The sequence below is a fragment of the Condylostylus longicornis genome, unplaced genomic scaffold (genome assembly GCF_029603195.1).
Source record: "Condylostylus longicornis isolate FDR11 unplaced genomic scaffold, ASM2960319v2 ptg000031l, whole genome shotgun sequence".
Taxonomy (NCBI): domain Eukaryota; kingdom Metazoa; phylum Arthropoda; class Insecta; order Diptera; family Dolichopodidae; genus Condylostylus; species Condylostylus longicornis.
In genome coordinates, this window is record NW_026578000.1 from 7,449,551 (window position 1) to 7,468,154 (window position 18,604).

Below are 18,604 nucleotides of genomic sequence, written 5' to 3' on the forward strand. Positions count from 1 at the left end.
GTTATTTAAGATTCACTGTAAATTCATCATAAATAAGTGCGGTTCAAATAAATTTAAGTGGTTGCAGCGTAAATTATTGTGAATAATTTGTGAATAGTTTGTATTGTGTATTCTCAAAATATACAATATTCACACAAACTCTTAGAGTTTCATCGAAAAAAATTGGTTCCAAAAACAATATATAGCGCAATGTTTTTTCATATCTTTGGCAACGTGAATACACTCAGAAAAATTAGTTAACATAATGTTATGTACATTAAGTAAATATCGTAATTTTGTCTCAGTTTATGTGCATATGTAATATACGCTAACGAGCAATGATGATTATATTGCGACAAAAATAGTTAAGAAAAAAAAATGAGAAAAATTTAAAAGGAAATTTAAAGGAAAAACATAAGAAGGAAATGTTATATTACGTTTCAGATTTTATAATTTCTTATTTAATTTCTTATTAGGCATTTGATTTTACAATATTTTAAGTGCATATTGTGTACAAGTGCATAAGTGCATACATACATACTTATGTTCAATGTAATGGAATATTAAAAGTGGAAGGAAATAATTTTATTTGTCAACTTTTAAATAATTCAAATTTTAAAATCATTAAAAATCTTTACAGACTTGTGTTTTATTATTTTACTCACTTAAAAAGTAAGTGATTGAAATATGTATGTGTAAACGTACTTGTTAAGACAAAATATAAAATTAGAAAAGATTGAATAAAAAGAAAAATTAAAAATTATTGTAACGTTCTTTAAATTTGATTAATTTTTTATTTCCTTAAAAAAATTGTGTGTGTTCTTTTCTAAAGTTAGTGATAAAGAAAGTCTATTTTGGAATATGCTGTTACTATTAATATTACAAATATTAGAATAATTGTGTAGACAGATATTGTTCGGTTTTTAAAATCTTGACACGAATAAATGAATAAAATCAAATTATTTGAATAAGTACTCAAATATAGCAAACCAGTGAAAACGAGAAGAAAATTTAAAGTTCTACATTTATATTGAGTAAATTTAAAAGTAAATTGGTTAACAATGTAAGTTAAAATTAATCAAGTATTTATCCGTTTTAAAACTAATTTAATTCATGGTGGAAATTTCACGGACAAACTCTTTTAATACATCATTGCCTGGCTGTGTTGTATGTAAAGTGGGATCATTTCGCTCTCAATTCTCACATCTACAATTATTAGTACTACAGTCATGGCAATCATGCATTTGAAAGTGAATACTCGTATTATGCGTTAAAACATTATTGTTGGGACAGTAAAACAGCTATGGGAAATGTAATAAAATTGAATATTCTCTCAGTTAGAAAAATTCTTTTTTAATAGTTTGATATATTAAGTAAGTGTTATATTAAATTGCTATAACAAATTATAACTCTTTTATAAAAAAAATTCTTTAAAATCAATAATATTGGCTTTATTTTTAAAAATATTGATAACTTTCATTGTGAAGGTTATAATAGGTATTGTTATACATAATTACATTGTTTTTTATTTTATATTTTGTTCTTATTTCTATTTTAGGATTAAAATTTAATTGAAATTTATCCAGTTGTTAAAATATTTACGAAATATTTCTCATAATAATATCAAAAAATTTGATACAAAAATTATTATGCAAGAAAATTAATAACGTCACATAACATTAACAGATGTTTTTTTATTAATAAAATATTATAAGTTTTAGATATTAAAATTGATATACATACATATAATTCTGTTAGTATCATTCTGTTATAATCATTCTTATTAAATTCAAAAATTTTAATCCAACTTTTTTTTTTCATCCTATATTAACGCAATAGTCCAAGTACTATTGTTTACATATTGGTTATAATTTTATTAAGCAGTAACATTTAACAGTAATAATCATTATAACATAACAATATGTCTGCTTTCAAAATACATACTCTCTCTCATATTTAATTCCTCTTGTATTTCCTCTTTCTCTTTCTCTTATTTCGTTTCAGTTACTGTTTCATTTTTTTTTCTTGAGCACCATTACTATAGCAGTTACAAAGTAATAAGAGATCAAAAGAAAATCTTTTAATTTAAACATTAAAAATGAAAAAAATACAAAAATATAAAAAGGAATTTCAAAGAAAAAAGTTAAAAGAAGCCATACTACACACTTAACTAACTAAAAGTCAAGTATATGATAGTGATTACGATTTGATCATCTTAACAATATTATGTCAAGACTTAAGATTAAGGAAAAAAAATAAAATATAACACTTTTCATGTCTTCCGTTTAACGAATCCAATTTTCTTTTTGAAAAAATATGAAACAAAATATCATCTTAAAAATGTTAAGGAGAAAAAAAAATAAAATTAAGAAAAGATTTCTAAAGATCCCGACTTTTTTTATTTAGAATGAGAAAGAAATCTACTTCTATTGTAGTATGGTATATTTAAGACGAAAACAGTGTGGCATTACTGAAAGTTTCTTTTTCTTTTGAAAATAAATAAGAAAAAAAAAGTCTGATCGAAATTTCCCTCATTTTACAACAACACAAAAATTCACTGAAAATTTTTGTTTAAAATACAATATCTGTTATACAATATTCTGTTAAGTACCATTAACAGAATTTTTACTGCATAGCTATTTAAAAAAAATTAATGATGGCAATTACACTCGCAAACGTTTTGAAAAGAATTTTTCTAAAAAATTTAGGGTTTGTAAACAGAAGATAAAAATTTAGATTTTAAAAATTCATCAATTAAAAACAGATTTTAACAAACACATTGAAAGAAAATTGATTTTACCAAGATTTTGAAAAAACATTCAATTAATTGTAATTGAAAGTTTTTAGTCATAAAAATATAATTATTGCACCATCAAGTTAGCTCAATTGTTATAAGCAAGCTTTATCATTCATGAATTACACTGTGTTAGGGAACTCAAACTCAAAAAAATTATTCAGAACTTAAAAATTGAAAGCGATCGATCTATTTAAATTGCTTCTTACGTGCGGCGATTCGTGAACTTTTGATATTTATTTTTACTATGAACTTAATATAGCAGAATTTTAGTAATTTGGAATTGACTATATAAAATTCGTAATTTTCCGAATGTTGAGAGATACGGACGAAATTCGTGATATTACAAATATTAGCAAATTAATACTCCTTCTTTACTTCATATGAAGAATAAGACAAGTAATAAAATGAGAGAGAAAAATAGACAATTGAGGAGCGGCGCTGCATTGAAATTGAAACTTTTTATAAGTTTTGAATTGTAGTAAAATATTTTAAAAGTAAAAAGTTTTCAAGTCTTTTTACTAAAAAAAAAATGAAATGCGATAGGGAACAAATAAAATCAAAAACAAAGAAAACAAAAATGAAAAAATTTTTTTTTTCTCACTGTACTTGAGTTAGTTGAGCGCAACTTTGATTGGAATTTTATTTTCTTTTTTTAATAAATTGAAACTTACATTCCAATTACTTTTATAGTTGGATAATTTTTTTTTGTATTTTTAAAAAAGAGATCTCCTTCAAACTTCAAGACCGTACACTTCATACAACCAACAAAAAAAAGAAAAATCAATGTAACTAATGGCGAAATAATTTTTTTTTTCGAAGAGAATCTGTACAGTGTTATAATAAATATACATAAATATAAAATCACTCTTATTAAAATATGAAAAATAATACTGTCATGAATGTGAAGGGAAGTTTCATATTTAAAAAGAAAATTTTAAAATATTTTTCCTTTACAAGATTCTCTTCTTCTCAATATTCTCATCATACGTTACTTTATAATTTTACTCAGTCATTTAATAGTATGATGAGCAACAAAAAAAATTGAAATAAAAAAAAAACAAACAAAAAATTTTTAGTTTTGCTTTTTTGGTTTTTCTTTTTTTTTTTTTTTTTTTTTACTCTCAATGCTTACGAAATTTCCTTGAAAAGTATGAGATATAACAAGGAAATATAAGCAAATAAAATAACAAAAAAAAATTAATAATAAAAATAAAAAGAAAAGAAAAGAAAAAATCAGCTGATTTTTTTTTCTCTTTTATATTATAAAAATTGCTATGAATGTGAAAGCGTTTTTCACTAGAAAAATTCCTTACTGATGACCTTAGGTAATATACAAATTTAGCGCATTTGCTTATTATTATACTATTATATTCAATTTTAAATTATATACGATTATCACCAATTCACCATTTTATTTTTATATAATATATTATATGTAACTATGTATATTACAGTTATTACACGTATATACATGTTTATCGTGCATATAACTATCTGTCTACGTACTTATATACTTCTGCCTTCTTAAGTAATAATGAAAGTTTCTTCTGTATGTACATAATGTAGTTAATCTAGCCAGATAAATTCTCATATTATTGATGTTGGATAATAATAATGTTATATTTTATCTGCCTGCTTTATTTTAAACGCAATAGAGAATTGATAATACTTCAGAAGTTAAATCTGGTTTGTGTATGGAACGCAAATATTATTTTTTGTTGTTTTTAAACAGAAGTAAAAAAAGGTATCAATCTTGAAAAACCTTAAATGTCATAGATTTGACATTTATTTTTGTTCTCTGAATGCATTACTATGTACTACGTCGAGACAAATCTTCTTAACTACAATTAAAATACCCTTTTTACTTAGGGTGATTTTATTGAAAATGAATATAAGTATAAATAGTGGTTTTCTTTAGGGTGTTCGTCGTGGGAGTACGACACTGTTGTGAATTCACTTTGCTGTGGCATCACCGTTGTACATTGTTTTGTACATTTTTGATATAATTAACGTTGACACGATGCAATTTAAATTAATAAGAATTATTTCAGTAGGACCACCTTAATTTAAATCAAATTCCCTTGGCTTTTTTTCGCTTTTATAACATGTAGTTTCCATCAATTATTTATTAAAATAAAAATTTTAATAATTGTCCAAAACTATTAACATTAAATAGTTTTGGGAAATTGCTATGTGTTCTTGTAATTATGTCTGAGATCTACACGTTATAAAAAAGAGTATATGCTGTGTTTAACACTTTAAATTGATATTCGTCGACATGCATACTTATGTCACTCTAAGTATTGTCATATTTTTCGTAATTTTTATTTTATATTTCTTATTCATTAACCATATTTATTTACTTTTTATTTGTTTTATAATAAATTTTGTATAACACTTTTTATGTAAACACTTATACAGAAGAGGTACATAAATACATAATACATATTGTGTATGCAATCTTATTATTTTATAACTTTCACGCTTTTTCCAAAGTATACAAGATCATTTTGAATTTGTTTTTTAATAAAAATATTGCGTTTAAACTTGAATAATATATTTTTATTATTTATTTATAGAACAGTTTCTTTATACATATACACTGAAAAAAAAAGAAACAAATTTTTATAATATTTTCCTTTTCCTTCATTTTCTTCTTTTTTTTCAAAGAATTTTTGACTTTTTTATTATAAATTTTTGTTTAATTTTTTAATTTAAAGATGTCATTTGTTATCATTAACCTTGATATACAAAAACACATCTGAAAAAAAAAATATTCATAACTTTATAAAAAATAAATAATGAGCAGCAGAAAAAACAAAAAATTATCAAAATGACGATGTGCTACGATGCGATACGAAATGTCAAAATAAATTATCATCTGTTCTAGTGAGGAAAAAAGCAGCAACAATAATAACATAACAATAATAAAGATGACAACAGTAGTATTTTCGATTCTACTCTAACCATCTGTTATTTCGTCGCTTTTTTTTTTTCTTTTTTGCTATTTTTCATGTTAATTTTCATTAGTGTTGGTTAGCTGTTATTTCCATTATCATTAACTTAAGTGTTGTCATCCAGAAATTGTCATTATGAGGTATGTACTATGTAGGTACGTTATTTAATGTCAGGTGTGTTTTTAAAAGTTTAAGTATAAAATTTAAAGTATATTAATACACAAACATACTTACACATTTTATATTATTTAAGAAATAATTTTTACGATTTCATTAACTTCTGCGTTAGTTTCCAATACAACCCGCATGTGATTTTATAAATGAGTTGAAGTTATATTTTACTTGTTTTTCACATGATTTTTTATACAATTTCTGTCATTAAAATATCAAAAGAATTAAATGTGCAAGAATGTACAACATACGCACAAATCTAAATTACATACAAATAAATTTATATTCAAATGCATGCACATCAAATTTATTTGAGTTTTTAAAATAATTTGATTTATTAAGTTTCAAAACACCAATACATACATATATACTTACATATTTAAGGAAAAAAAAGTGACGTTTTAATAATAAGAAAAATTTGATTTCCCGTTCAATCTCAGTTTTAAAAAAACGAACGATAAATAAATTAACGCCATTACGGAATTTGATGAAGCTATCCTGCAGTTATGCAAAATAAGTACATTGACATAAGAGTATTTGAACTATTGATTGAGAACTACGTAAATTTGTTTAGGTAGGTGAAAGTTGCCTCTGAATTTTTTCAGCAACATCTTGCATTGCAGACATGAAAGAAAATTTTTTTTATAATTAGTTTAATTATTTTTTTACACAAACTTGACATTTTGTATTTTTGCTCTCTTTCTTTTGTAATTATATTTTTTTGTTTTTGCTCTCCAAATAAAATTTTCCGTTCACAGAGATGAGACTAGAAAAGAAAATTGTATTTAAATGGAATTTTCATGATGTTTTTTTTTATGGTAAAAACATCAAAACTTTCATTTGTTCAAAGAATTAATGTTTATCATAACAATTAGTCATTCATTATCTTTACGTATGTACTTCAAAACATTCTCATTCATTATTATTACATATTGTCATTATTTTTATTAGACGTATAAGGTGCATTTTCCCTCTACACGTACATACACACATATTTATAGATAAAGGCGATGCATAGTTTTATATACATATGTACATATTTTTATTTTTCTTTGAAAATGACAACAGTTAATTTTCGCTTGTAGTCAGTCATACTCTAACAATTAATGTGCGATAGTTAATGCTCATCAAAATGTCATGTTGATATGTGACATTAAAGTAATCAGTCCCTTTCTTCGATTTTTAAAAATTTTAAAGGAAAAGAGAAAGAAGTTTTTCTCATTTAATATTGCTTTTATTATTATTATTATAAACTGTATTACATGACATTTAGAATGCATAATAAGTTTGTATGTGCATACATATATATGTATGTACTTCAAAAGTTTGTGTAGGTAGAAATTATATTAATGAATATACATACTTACATACTTTATAAATAAGTTCGAATTGTGAATTGTAGTAATAAAGATGCCTAAGTGTATTAAGTATAAAAATTTCAAAAAAAAAAATAAATAGAAAAAGATCACAGTATTTTTTTTATTATAATTTCATATTTAAGTGGCTTTGAATTTTTTTTTTGTAAATTTACTGAATTTTAACATTTTATTATAATGTGTTTTATATGTTTGTACCCATATAACGTTATAATGTCTCATTTATCTGTTATGTATTTATGTATATGAAAAGGAAAAACCGATTTATAAATAATATAAATAGGCAAGTTTAAGAAGAATACAGAAAAAAATATGAACAACTTAATAATGAGAGACAAATACACATAAAAGAATCGAAATAAATTTTAATGGAGTTGATCAAAACGATCATAGGATTTTAGAAAAAGTAACCAAAATTTTGATTATTTTTCAAAATAAATTTTTTGCTGCAGTATTTTCATTGACATTTGTGACAACATGTCAATAATAACTCTTCATAACGGAAAAAAACACCGTCTCGTTTTTTCTTTCTCTCTTGATTGTATGTACGTAAACATTTTTTTTTATTAGTCTTTCGTTTTCGCTAATAATACATTAACGTTTCTTCACTTCTTAGTGATTAGATTTTCAATCATTTCTATGAAATTAAATACAATTACACGTATGTATGTTAATATCTTTAATTTAATTCAACATACAAAATATTTATTGAAAAAATATAAATTATGAATGAAAAATGACAATTATAATATTTTTAAAAAGAAATCTTATACATACTTATTTTTAACAGGCGTGAGAAGAAGAGGAGAAAAAAAAATATGGTTAGCGTCAAATCAACTTTCATGATGACTTTTTGGTTTTTTTTTTATTTTTTTATACTTTCAAAATAATAATGTGCCCATATGTTAAGCTTTGTCTCTCATAAAATAAAATAAAAAATGAGAGAAAAAAAAACAACCCATCAATCATATTGTAATAAAATCGTGATTTGAATATAAAATTACTTTTAAAGATGGCGAAAATATTTTAGGAAAAAAATTTTTTTCTTCTTTTTTTATGAAACACAAGACAGCCTTCATATCCTCAGTAAATATTTTAGAAACTATTTTAATATTTATTTGTAAATTTATAAACCAGTATTGCAAAAATAGAAAATTTTATGTGTGAGTATATTTTACGTTATGTAACCATAATGTTGCTTTATTTCTTAAATGTAACCTACATTGTGTGTGCCACATTAATTAGCACTATCGAAGCAAAAAACCAATCGGATTTTATTTAACATACATATTAATTAAATAAAAGTTGCTTGAACTCTTATTTCCATTTACTAAATGTAAAATTAAAGTTAAAAAATATTTTCTCAAGATATTAAAAAATTAAGTTTTATAATTAAAGTTATTCTCTACGAGTATTAAATTTTTACCTCTTTTACTCTTAACAGTTGATATTTGCTGTCATCATTCATTTTAGCACAATTTCCACATGATTCTACTGAGAAAAATTAAAAGAATAATAGTTATGTACATACATACATATATTGTATAGTACATAATAGTTATAGTATATAATAGTTATGTACATAATAACATTGCGAATAGTATAAAAGTTGTTTATTCATAAAAATGAAAAACTGAAATTCTTAAAAGATGCAAAAATTATTGCAATCACATTTTAGGTGTCAAAGAGAAACAAAACACATATGAATAATCATTTTTAATTGATTGAGTCTAAAAGTAGCACAACTAAATTATCTTATCACAAGAATTTTTTTGAAATTCTCTTTTCATTCTTACAAAGAAAGAACTTACACATTTTGAATTACAAATTTTTATAAATATTATTTCTTATCTCTTTTATTTATTATTCTATATTAAGCATTGAAGTTGACTTGCCGCTAAAATAAATGCTTTTAAGAGTGCGATTGTATTAGGTATAAATATTTTCTATTTTTAGTACATTCTCATATTAACATTCACAAAAAACGCTCAAAATAGTGAGCAGTTCCCATAAGGCGTTTCTATTTCAATAATTTTATACGTACATTTTAATCTTCTACAAAAATTTCGTAATGGTAACACTGGATTTCAAGTTGTCAATGAGTTTAAGAAAAAAATTTTGATTTTTTCTTTACAATTTTTTCAATTGGTATAACGTGTTTTGCTCTTCAAAGCTATTATTAACTTTTCTTTTTTTTTCTCTCTTTAATGAAAACAACCGCTTGATTGAATAATGTACATAAGTGTGCACACATATTAAGTTAGTATTGTTGTTGTTAATTTTATAATAACTGAATAACGTTTTTCAATAGTTTTTAATTGAATTATTAAAAATTTACAAATGTGCACTAATAGTAATTATCGTGTGTTTATAATTTTCACATACATGCACACATTTGTTTACTAAATGTATGTATGTATATTCGTATAAATGTAACTATAAAATTTACACACTGTACGTTGCTATTAAGCTATTTTTACTATTCTGGTGATTGAAGAAAATAAAAACTTTTTTTATATTAAGCTTTTAAAAGCGTAGTAAAAAAACACATTGCATTTGATTCATAACTTTGAAATTGCAAAAAATGAAATTAGTGATTGGAGCACAACATAATCGATTACGATTCTCTTTCTTTTTTATTGTCATCAAGTGATAATCAGTATTTCGCATATAATGTCACACAACATGAAAACCAATGATGTCAGAAAAAATTTTCAACGTTTAAATAAGATTTTAAGCTATGTTATTGGCATCTGTTAAATACGCGGCGATACTTTCACTTCATTCTGCATAGGTCCATTTTTTTATTCTGTATGAATTCTACCATTTCGCCGCAAATAAGTCTTGTTCTCCTTTCATTTCAACTCGGCGATTTCAGTGTGTTGAAAAATGTTTAATGTTTGCTACGAAAACAATACCGGCTCACATATTATGTACACATCTAAATAAAATTGTAGCATTTGAGAAATCGTTTAACAGTCATTGTTTTTTTTTTTTACATGGGTGGAAAAATTATGAATTGGAAAAATAAATGAGAAAAAAATTTTTTCTTTCTCTTTTTCTCTTTTGTATTTTACATTTTATTTTACAATTTCAAATTAATTATTTTCAACCATAAATTCATTTTATAACTGCTACTACGTTTTAATGAATCATTCAATTTAATTAAATAATCATTTTATTATGCAGTCAGAGTCTCTCTTGTTCATTATTTATTAATTTTTTTTTCTATTTTTAGTTTTCTAAGAAAATAAAATTAGAAGAGAAAAAAAAAAGAAAACAATTTTTTATTAGTGTAAAATTTTTTTTTTTAATTTAGAAATTTTATAATTAATTAATAATTACATACCCAGTTATTGTAATGATTATAATCATTATTATTATAATAGTATTGTGGTGATGAAAGCTGTTATCGTGTTGTCATTGTAGTTTTGTTGTCATTCACAAATTTATTAAGCATGTATGCATCTTTGTTCAACATGTTTTTAGTAAAATTTATTTATTTATGCATAAACTAATTATAATTTATGGTTGTTAATGAATTTATTTTATTAATTTCTTTTTTGTTGTATTAATAAACACTTTTCTATTAAATGTTGCAACCGTTATATTTTGCAAAATTATAGCTCCGATATTAAATACAGCTGCAGTACAGTCTTAATGTTACAGCTAACCTATAACATTTTTTTAAGATGTAGAAAAGTGCAATTTGAGTTGAAAGAATTGGTAGGAGTGCTTGGGCCAAATAAATGTTAACAGTAACTAATTGGTTTTAAGCAATTTATGCGAGAAATATGCTTGAGCAATTGGTGCGATTGTTTAGAAGAGGCAATAGGCATAAATAATCGGGTGCATTTAACTTATACGACTTGGCATAACAAGTGAGGCAAAAAAATTTGTAAAGAAAATTCGTTGTTATTTTTTGCTTTTTTTCCGTTATTAATTTTTTATCGTAAAAATTACATAGAATTTAACCATAACAGTCAAATATTATTTAAATAATTGCAATCTTTTGAAAATGACAAAGTGCAAATTTGTTTTAGTTGCTTATTTGCTTTTTTATTTGAAGAGTTATAAATATTGCATATTTCCGTTATCCAGTATATTTTATATTTTTACAAATATAAAAATTGTAAAAATGTATCTAACGGTTTAACCCACGCACACTTTAATCAATATATTTTATTGAAATTTTAATAAACGTACATACACATGTAAGTATGTCGATACATAAATTATAAAAGCCAATATTTTCTAATATTTATCGTTATTAATCCCAGAGGGTGGTTTTTCTATAAAATTTATTGAAAAAGCTACATACATATTATGTACATTCACATAAATACACATTGTCATTAATAAATCTGCACAGAATAAAAACAAATATTGGAGAATTAGCAGGTGTAAATAGAGTCAAATGCCACCTGATCGAATAATAAATAAATTAACATGGTGGCATTTTAAAACTAGCAAAATTAATTGAATTATTTTATAATTTTTTTAACGAGAAATAAACGCATTCTTCTAAATCTAGACATTTTTAGTTCAAATACTTAAAGAATAAAGAAAAAAACACAAAACAGAACCGGATATGAATCATAATTTTTAATAAGAAGGTAGCGAAAAAGGGGGGAAAGGCGGAAGGGGGAAAGATACATTAGCGTTTTGAATGTAATAGTGATGGAAAAAAATCAAAAGAAAAAATTGAAATTTCTAAATTAGGTAATGTTTTTTTTTTTTGAAAACGGCTGTCTGTGAGACATTTTAATTAATTAAACTAGTTTGTTGTATGTATATTTATTTACGGTGTGTATACATTCATATTTTTGCACATGACTTGGATTTTACATGTCTTGCTTTAAATTTTAACATGCATGTTTAACTTATCTTTCCATTCATTTATAATTCAACGAAATTGAAAATTTAACGTCAATTTCCATTTATTTTTGATGTCACTTTTTGACTTTGACCTGTCACAATACTATTGCCAGTATTTTATGTATTTTCCATACAAATTTTTTTAATGTAATTGTATTCGTGAAAAATCTTAAAAATGTATAACCACTTTTTTCAACTATATCACAAAATTTTGAAATTATATTCAGGATGATATTCGACATTTACGAACACAACATTATTCTTGCAATATTTCAACATTTTTTCAATATTTCACTTAATAAGATTGATTTGGTGTTGACATTTAATCATTTGACATTTTCAATGTATTTGTTTGTGAATGTACACAAAATAATGTATAATATAAAAAAAAGAGTCAAATAATTAAGTTTTTGTTCGGAAAGAGTTACATTGTTAATTCTTCTTATTATTCGATATTTCTGAGAAGATTTTAAGTCACTTTTCAAGGACATTGCAAAATATTCATTTAACATGCGACATTTAAACCTTCATTTTGTCAATAACTTTTGACATTTTTTTATATTCCGGAAAATTATGTAATAGGATTGCCCTTAAAAATCATACAAATAAAAAAAAATTTCTATAGTTTTTAATTAAAAAGAACTTCCTACACAATTAAATTAAAAAAAATTCAAGATCTTTTCTAATATTTTATGATTATACAAAAATACGGTAATCTGGCGCACAGTAAATAATTTAAAAATTTTCAAAACAAAAAACAAAAACTAGAAATGTGCATTGTGCATTCCACATAAGAAATACATGCACACTTCAATTAAAAAACAAAAAACGAAAAAAAAAACGAAATGAAAAACAAGACTGTGCAAATCATTCAAGAGCTCTAGACTGTTGAATGTTTAGGAATAAAAAAAAAAACAACAGCAGCCACAAGCATTGTGTTAAATTATAAATTTGCGAAGGTGTTTTTCGGGTTACTTTTATGCTCTTTTATGTTTTCTCCTCTAATTTATATTTATTTTGTTGACTGAACAAAACTCTCAATTGCATGACTTTAGACATTCAGAAAAAAAAAGTATAATTATGAATTGCAATTGGAAAAAAATTTAATTTTTTTTTGTTATTTCTGTTATAAATATAAAAACAAGATCAAAACTTGAAGGAGGGCAAAAAAGTAATGAGGTGTTCTTAAATGAAAATGTTTTACTGTACAACACGTTCATATGTAGTAAAAGTTCATTTGTTAAGTACAAGGAACAAAAAAATATTAAGATAAAAAAATCCATTGAATGTTAAAAAGTAGAATTTTACGAAAATCATTACTAGAATGACAAGATTTGTCAGTGTCAAACAATCAAAACAAATTTTAATTTGATCTAGAGAAAGTAGAATTCCACTAAAAAGATAGCTAAAACGACATGAACTAACTGTCACTGTCAAATTAAATGACATTAGTCAAATTTGGTGACATTTTCACTGAATTACCTTGTAATATGCCTGATTTCTACGTTCTTTAATTATAGTTTATTGAAACTACTACAAAACAGTGTATTATTCAATGTAAGGTGACGATTGCATGGGTTACGCTTGTAATTCGGGATTTAATATGTCAAACAATTTGAAAATTGAGTTTTTTTTAATAACATTTTTATTGAAAAACCCTATATGTGGATGATTACGTTAATATTAAAATTTTTTCCAATTGAAGAAATGCAGAGGCGTTTAAAAATATTGTCATCATTGGACGTTATGTTTCTTATAAATCATTATATGTACATATGTATATATATTTACTTGCATATACACATAATGTACATAATGTACATGGAAGTATTATTTATAATCCAGTGCTCTATAATTACATATTTGTATCGATGTAGGTATATAGAGATAATGTGTAATCATTTAGACTGTAAATGAATGAATATTGAAAAAGTTTAAAAATACAATGAAATACAAAAAAAAAAAAAACAAAAAAAAATAATAATAAATGTGTGTGGGTTGGTGTTCATTGACTGGTAGGTGATTACAAAAAAAGGTATTAACTGCTTTGTAGAAAGAATTATTATTATATTTGTAGTGATTTAATTTAAGTATGAGAGTAATTTAAATTAATGCTCATATGAAATTAATGCTCATAAGTTGAAAGAAATGTTTTTTTCTCTTCATAATAAAAGAGTTTAAAAAAATGGCAGGCAAATGAGAATTAACGGTGCACAAAATTTCTTGAATATTTTTTTTTGCTATTAAATTTAAAATGACATGACAATAAAATTAAAATATTTAAAAATATTAAAGGAATATTTTGAACCATTAAATCAGTTGACGGGTGATTGACCTTTTTAAAAAGTGATTTTTCATATTGAAGCGCTCTTTTTTCTCTTTTAAAATAAAACACTCTCCTTGGTCTGAAATTTCCATACTAATCCTATATTCCCTCCTTAATATTAATATTTGTAAGACTCCCATCAAAACTTTGTTAACATCTTAACTATTTTATTTAACATTGATTAACAGTAGCAAGAACTTATATCTCATTACCCAGTTTTTTTTTTATCTTTGATCTAGGCAGTCGAAAATGGTTTCTGGAACGACTGGTACCTGATAATTGAATAAAAATTAATATTTATTGAATAGATAAATTTTATTTTTTTATTTACTTGGCTTAACAGTAATAAATATTCTCTTGTAATTGCAATAGCATCGTAATTTCTTATTTACGGTAATTAATGCGGAATTTAAAAATAAAAATTAATAGTTTTTAGTCACCTGACAAAAATTCTATAAGAAAAATCCACTCAACCATTCACAATATAAAGAAAAAAGTGTACACAAAATTTTTTTAGACATTTCAACATTTTTATAAAATTGCCATTAAAAAGCAATTTAAAATAATTTTAAGATTTTTTTTTTTTATTTATAATAGATGCAACGCCACCAATCGTATTTTATTGAGATTCTTCATAGCAAGTAGAATGTTATTTTTCTTATGAAATTTTTATTTTTCTTAATTAACCGCTTTGCATTAAAATATAGTTGATATGCAAGACTGTTAAATATTATCGATTTAATTTACTAACAAGTTACACAAGTTTCTTACACAAAAAAATTATTTTTTTTCGTCTTTTTTAAATTTATTTACATTTTTCCCAGCAATTTTCCAATTCACACAAAATAATTCAATTATATACAATAATAATGTAGCTGTGGATTTTTTTATCAGGGATGTAGTTGAAATAAATATGATGTGGTATGAGTTGGAAAATAACCCACTAAAAAATTTTTAAAAAGTTCATCAAAAATATTGTAAGAGAATATTAAGAAACAGAAACAACTTAATTTTTCTTCCGTAAAATTTATTATGTTAGGTTGTCAATTTTGACAGGTATGATTTATGAAATTTTAACACATATTATATTTTTTATTTTTTTATTTTAATTTAAATCATAAAAAAATTATATAATATGGTTCTTCTTAACAATATAGTTCTTTCTGCACTCTTGACATTTTTGTAAAACAATAACAGCGAAAGTCGTACGAGATGTCGCAAAAATGTCGTTGTCGTAATTACAACATTGTAGTTTATATTGACTATATTACATTTAGTCGTTGTAGTTTACATTGACAATAATTTAATCAAAAACAATCTAAATATCTGTGGATCAAATAATATTTTAGCACTTCGTGCGACTGTCGCTATCGCAGTGTCACATTAATGTGAACAGTCTGGCGTTTCATATGTATTTAATTAGGTAACAAATAAAAACTGTCTACATCCCTGATCTTTAATAAAAATTGATTGTATTTAGTTTATTAACCCTATGTATTCCACTATCTTTGAAGCATATATAATAACATGATACCAATATGAGCCACGTGTCAAATTATTTCGAAAACCAATATTTATTATTAAAATAATAATTAAAATTTTTTCACTTTATTAAAATAATAATTATTTTTTGGATCTTAACAGATATTTTATAAATAAAATGAGACACTACGGAAATTTCATTTTATATCAATAATATTAGACATAAGAAAAATTTATAAAATATTTTGACGACAGTCAAAGTGTTAAAAAGTCATTTTGAAAAATTTTATTCCTCTTCTTCCAAAAGCACATAAACTTTATATTTAAAAAATTTTTCTTACAAAATACGTTCTTATTGTCGTTTTTTTTTTATAAGTTTTATGAATTATTGAAATATTTGCAACAAAGTTAATGTTTTTATTTACAACAACTATAAAAATGCAACAATGTTGCAAATTACATTTTAATATTCATTACCTTGATGTTTGTTCATGATAATAAAAGAAAAAGAGCTTAAAAAAAGTTGTTAATTTTTACTATACATACAATATAAATAATAAGGAACAAAAAAAAAATGATTTATGACTTTGAATTTATTTGAAAAGAAACGAAATAAGTACTTATATCTATATATACATACACAAATACTTAATTATAAAATAAGTACTTCTGTACGAACAATAGTAAAGATAGAAGTATGATGTGAGATCATACTAAAAATTTCATACATAAAGTTTGACTCAACAACATAACGGGATCATATACATGTACATATGTATTGAAATTAAATAAGTTCATAAATTACACAGTTTATATGCGTACATTGTAAAGGATAATAACCATATTGAAAGTTTTATCTTCATTTTTCTATTTATTCATAAATGTATACGATATAGTGATTTTTATTTTTAATTATTGTAAAAACAAAAGATAAAAATTAATTGAAAAGTTCGAAATTAAAGAAAACTCTTTTTGTTTTAAAACCTTCATATCTTACTTGCTCTGTTTGTTGTCTTCCCGTGAATAATTATTGATTACAATATTTTCTTTTATATTATTTCAATTATAATTAATGTTTATTGCAATTGAAATTTTTAAATTGTATTTTAAAAGTTATGCAAGATAATAATTTCATATATGGTTTTATTTTTATTATAAGTAGAAGATCAAAGAGTGGAAAAGAACAATCACACAATATGGGCGGTATACATTGGCACTGATCATTTATTTTATTTCTTTTATTAAAAATAAAATTAAAATGTTGGAAAATTATTTAATTAATATAAACAATTTATTGTGTATTTGAGAAATTTATCTACTTATTGTGAACAGTGACAAAATAAGAGTTATTTATATTACTGTTACACCATATTCCATATACAATCCACATTAGTTTCATTCTCTTAAAGGAATTATGAGAAATTTGTGTAAAAATTATTGAGTAGTTTTGAAATATAAACTAAATACGATGCCACTTGTATATTTTACAAATAAATATTCAAAATTTTAATAAATTTAAATATAATAATAAAAATACTCAATACTGCATTTAAATAAATTGTTATGCAAACTTCTATATGATTTTATTTTAATTTATTTCTTTCTTTTATTTTTTTCAGGTGAGTTCAAAAAACAATATGTCACGGAAATTAGAATAAAATTATGACCATATAATTTCAATATTTCAAATTAATTTGTAAGAATTTTTTATGCTTCTTATACATTCTTGATTATTATAGTATTACATAACAATCTAATTAATTCAATCTTAAGTAATTGTTTTGATTTCAAAACAAAAATTTTGTTTTGTTAATGCTAATTCTCGTCGCACAGTAATTCCAACAAGTAAATGGACATTCGAGTCTATAAATCATACCGCTTACACTGTCATGCAACTTAATAATAATATACATATTGTGCTATTAAATATCTCATTTATTTTTTATTCTCAACTTTTGCAATGAAAGTAGAATTTCAATGCAAAAATTATTCAATTTCAAATTTTATAATTTAAAAAAATTGGAATACAGAAGAATAAGAAATGCTTTCAAAATTTCAAATTTAAGAATATTTTCAGTTATAATCGAAAAATTGTTAATCTCATTAACAACAAAATCATTTTGTACATTTTATATAAATGAAAGCCTGTGTAAATAAAAATTACTCCTCCATTAATAGTTCTAAAAATAGAAAACAAAAATTATATTAATTCCAATTAATACCAATAATATTTTAGAAAATTTTAAATAAAATTAATTTATTCACAATAATTTTAGTTTTTAAATACAAAAAGAAAAAAATTATTTTAGTTATTTTAAAAGCTTTCATAAATTACGCAACAAATTTTTCACATACATACATAAATTTGATTAAGTAATATTTGACATTCCTCTGTGGGCGCCCCCTAATCATCAAATTATTATTAATGAAAAAAAAAATTGATAAGCGATTCCATAAATAATTTTCATATTTGAAACTATTATAGTGTCCGTATGGCTTCAAAATTGCTGTACAATTACATCCATTTAGCAATTACGCGCCTTATAATCTAAAATATATACCGTTATATTGCAAATTTGAATTCAGAAACCTGTAGTTGAATTTTGCCTTTAAATCCAACAAGTACTACAAGGAATTT

At 23.5% G+C, this 18,604-nt stretch overlaps 1 protein-coding gene across 1 annotated transcript in view; it reads left to right on the top strand.

The window, feature by feature from the left end:
• Window positions 1-17,846, top strand: part of LOC129608552 (helix-loop-helix protein 11-like) — an 82,402-nt gene extending 64,556 nt beyond the window's left edge. Inside the window, exon 3 of the mRNA XM_055520135.1 lies at window positions 17,586-17,846. Coding sequence (XP_055376110.1) covers window positions 17,586-17,624 — 39 coding nt within the window. The 3' untranslated portion in view covers window positions 17,625-17,846. The remainder of the gene's footprint in view (window positions 1-17,585) is intronic.
• The last annotated feature ends 758 nt before the right edge of the window (window positions 17,847-18,604 follow it).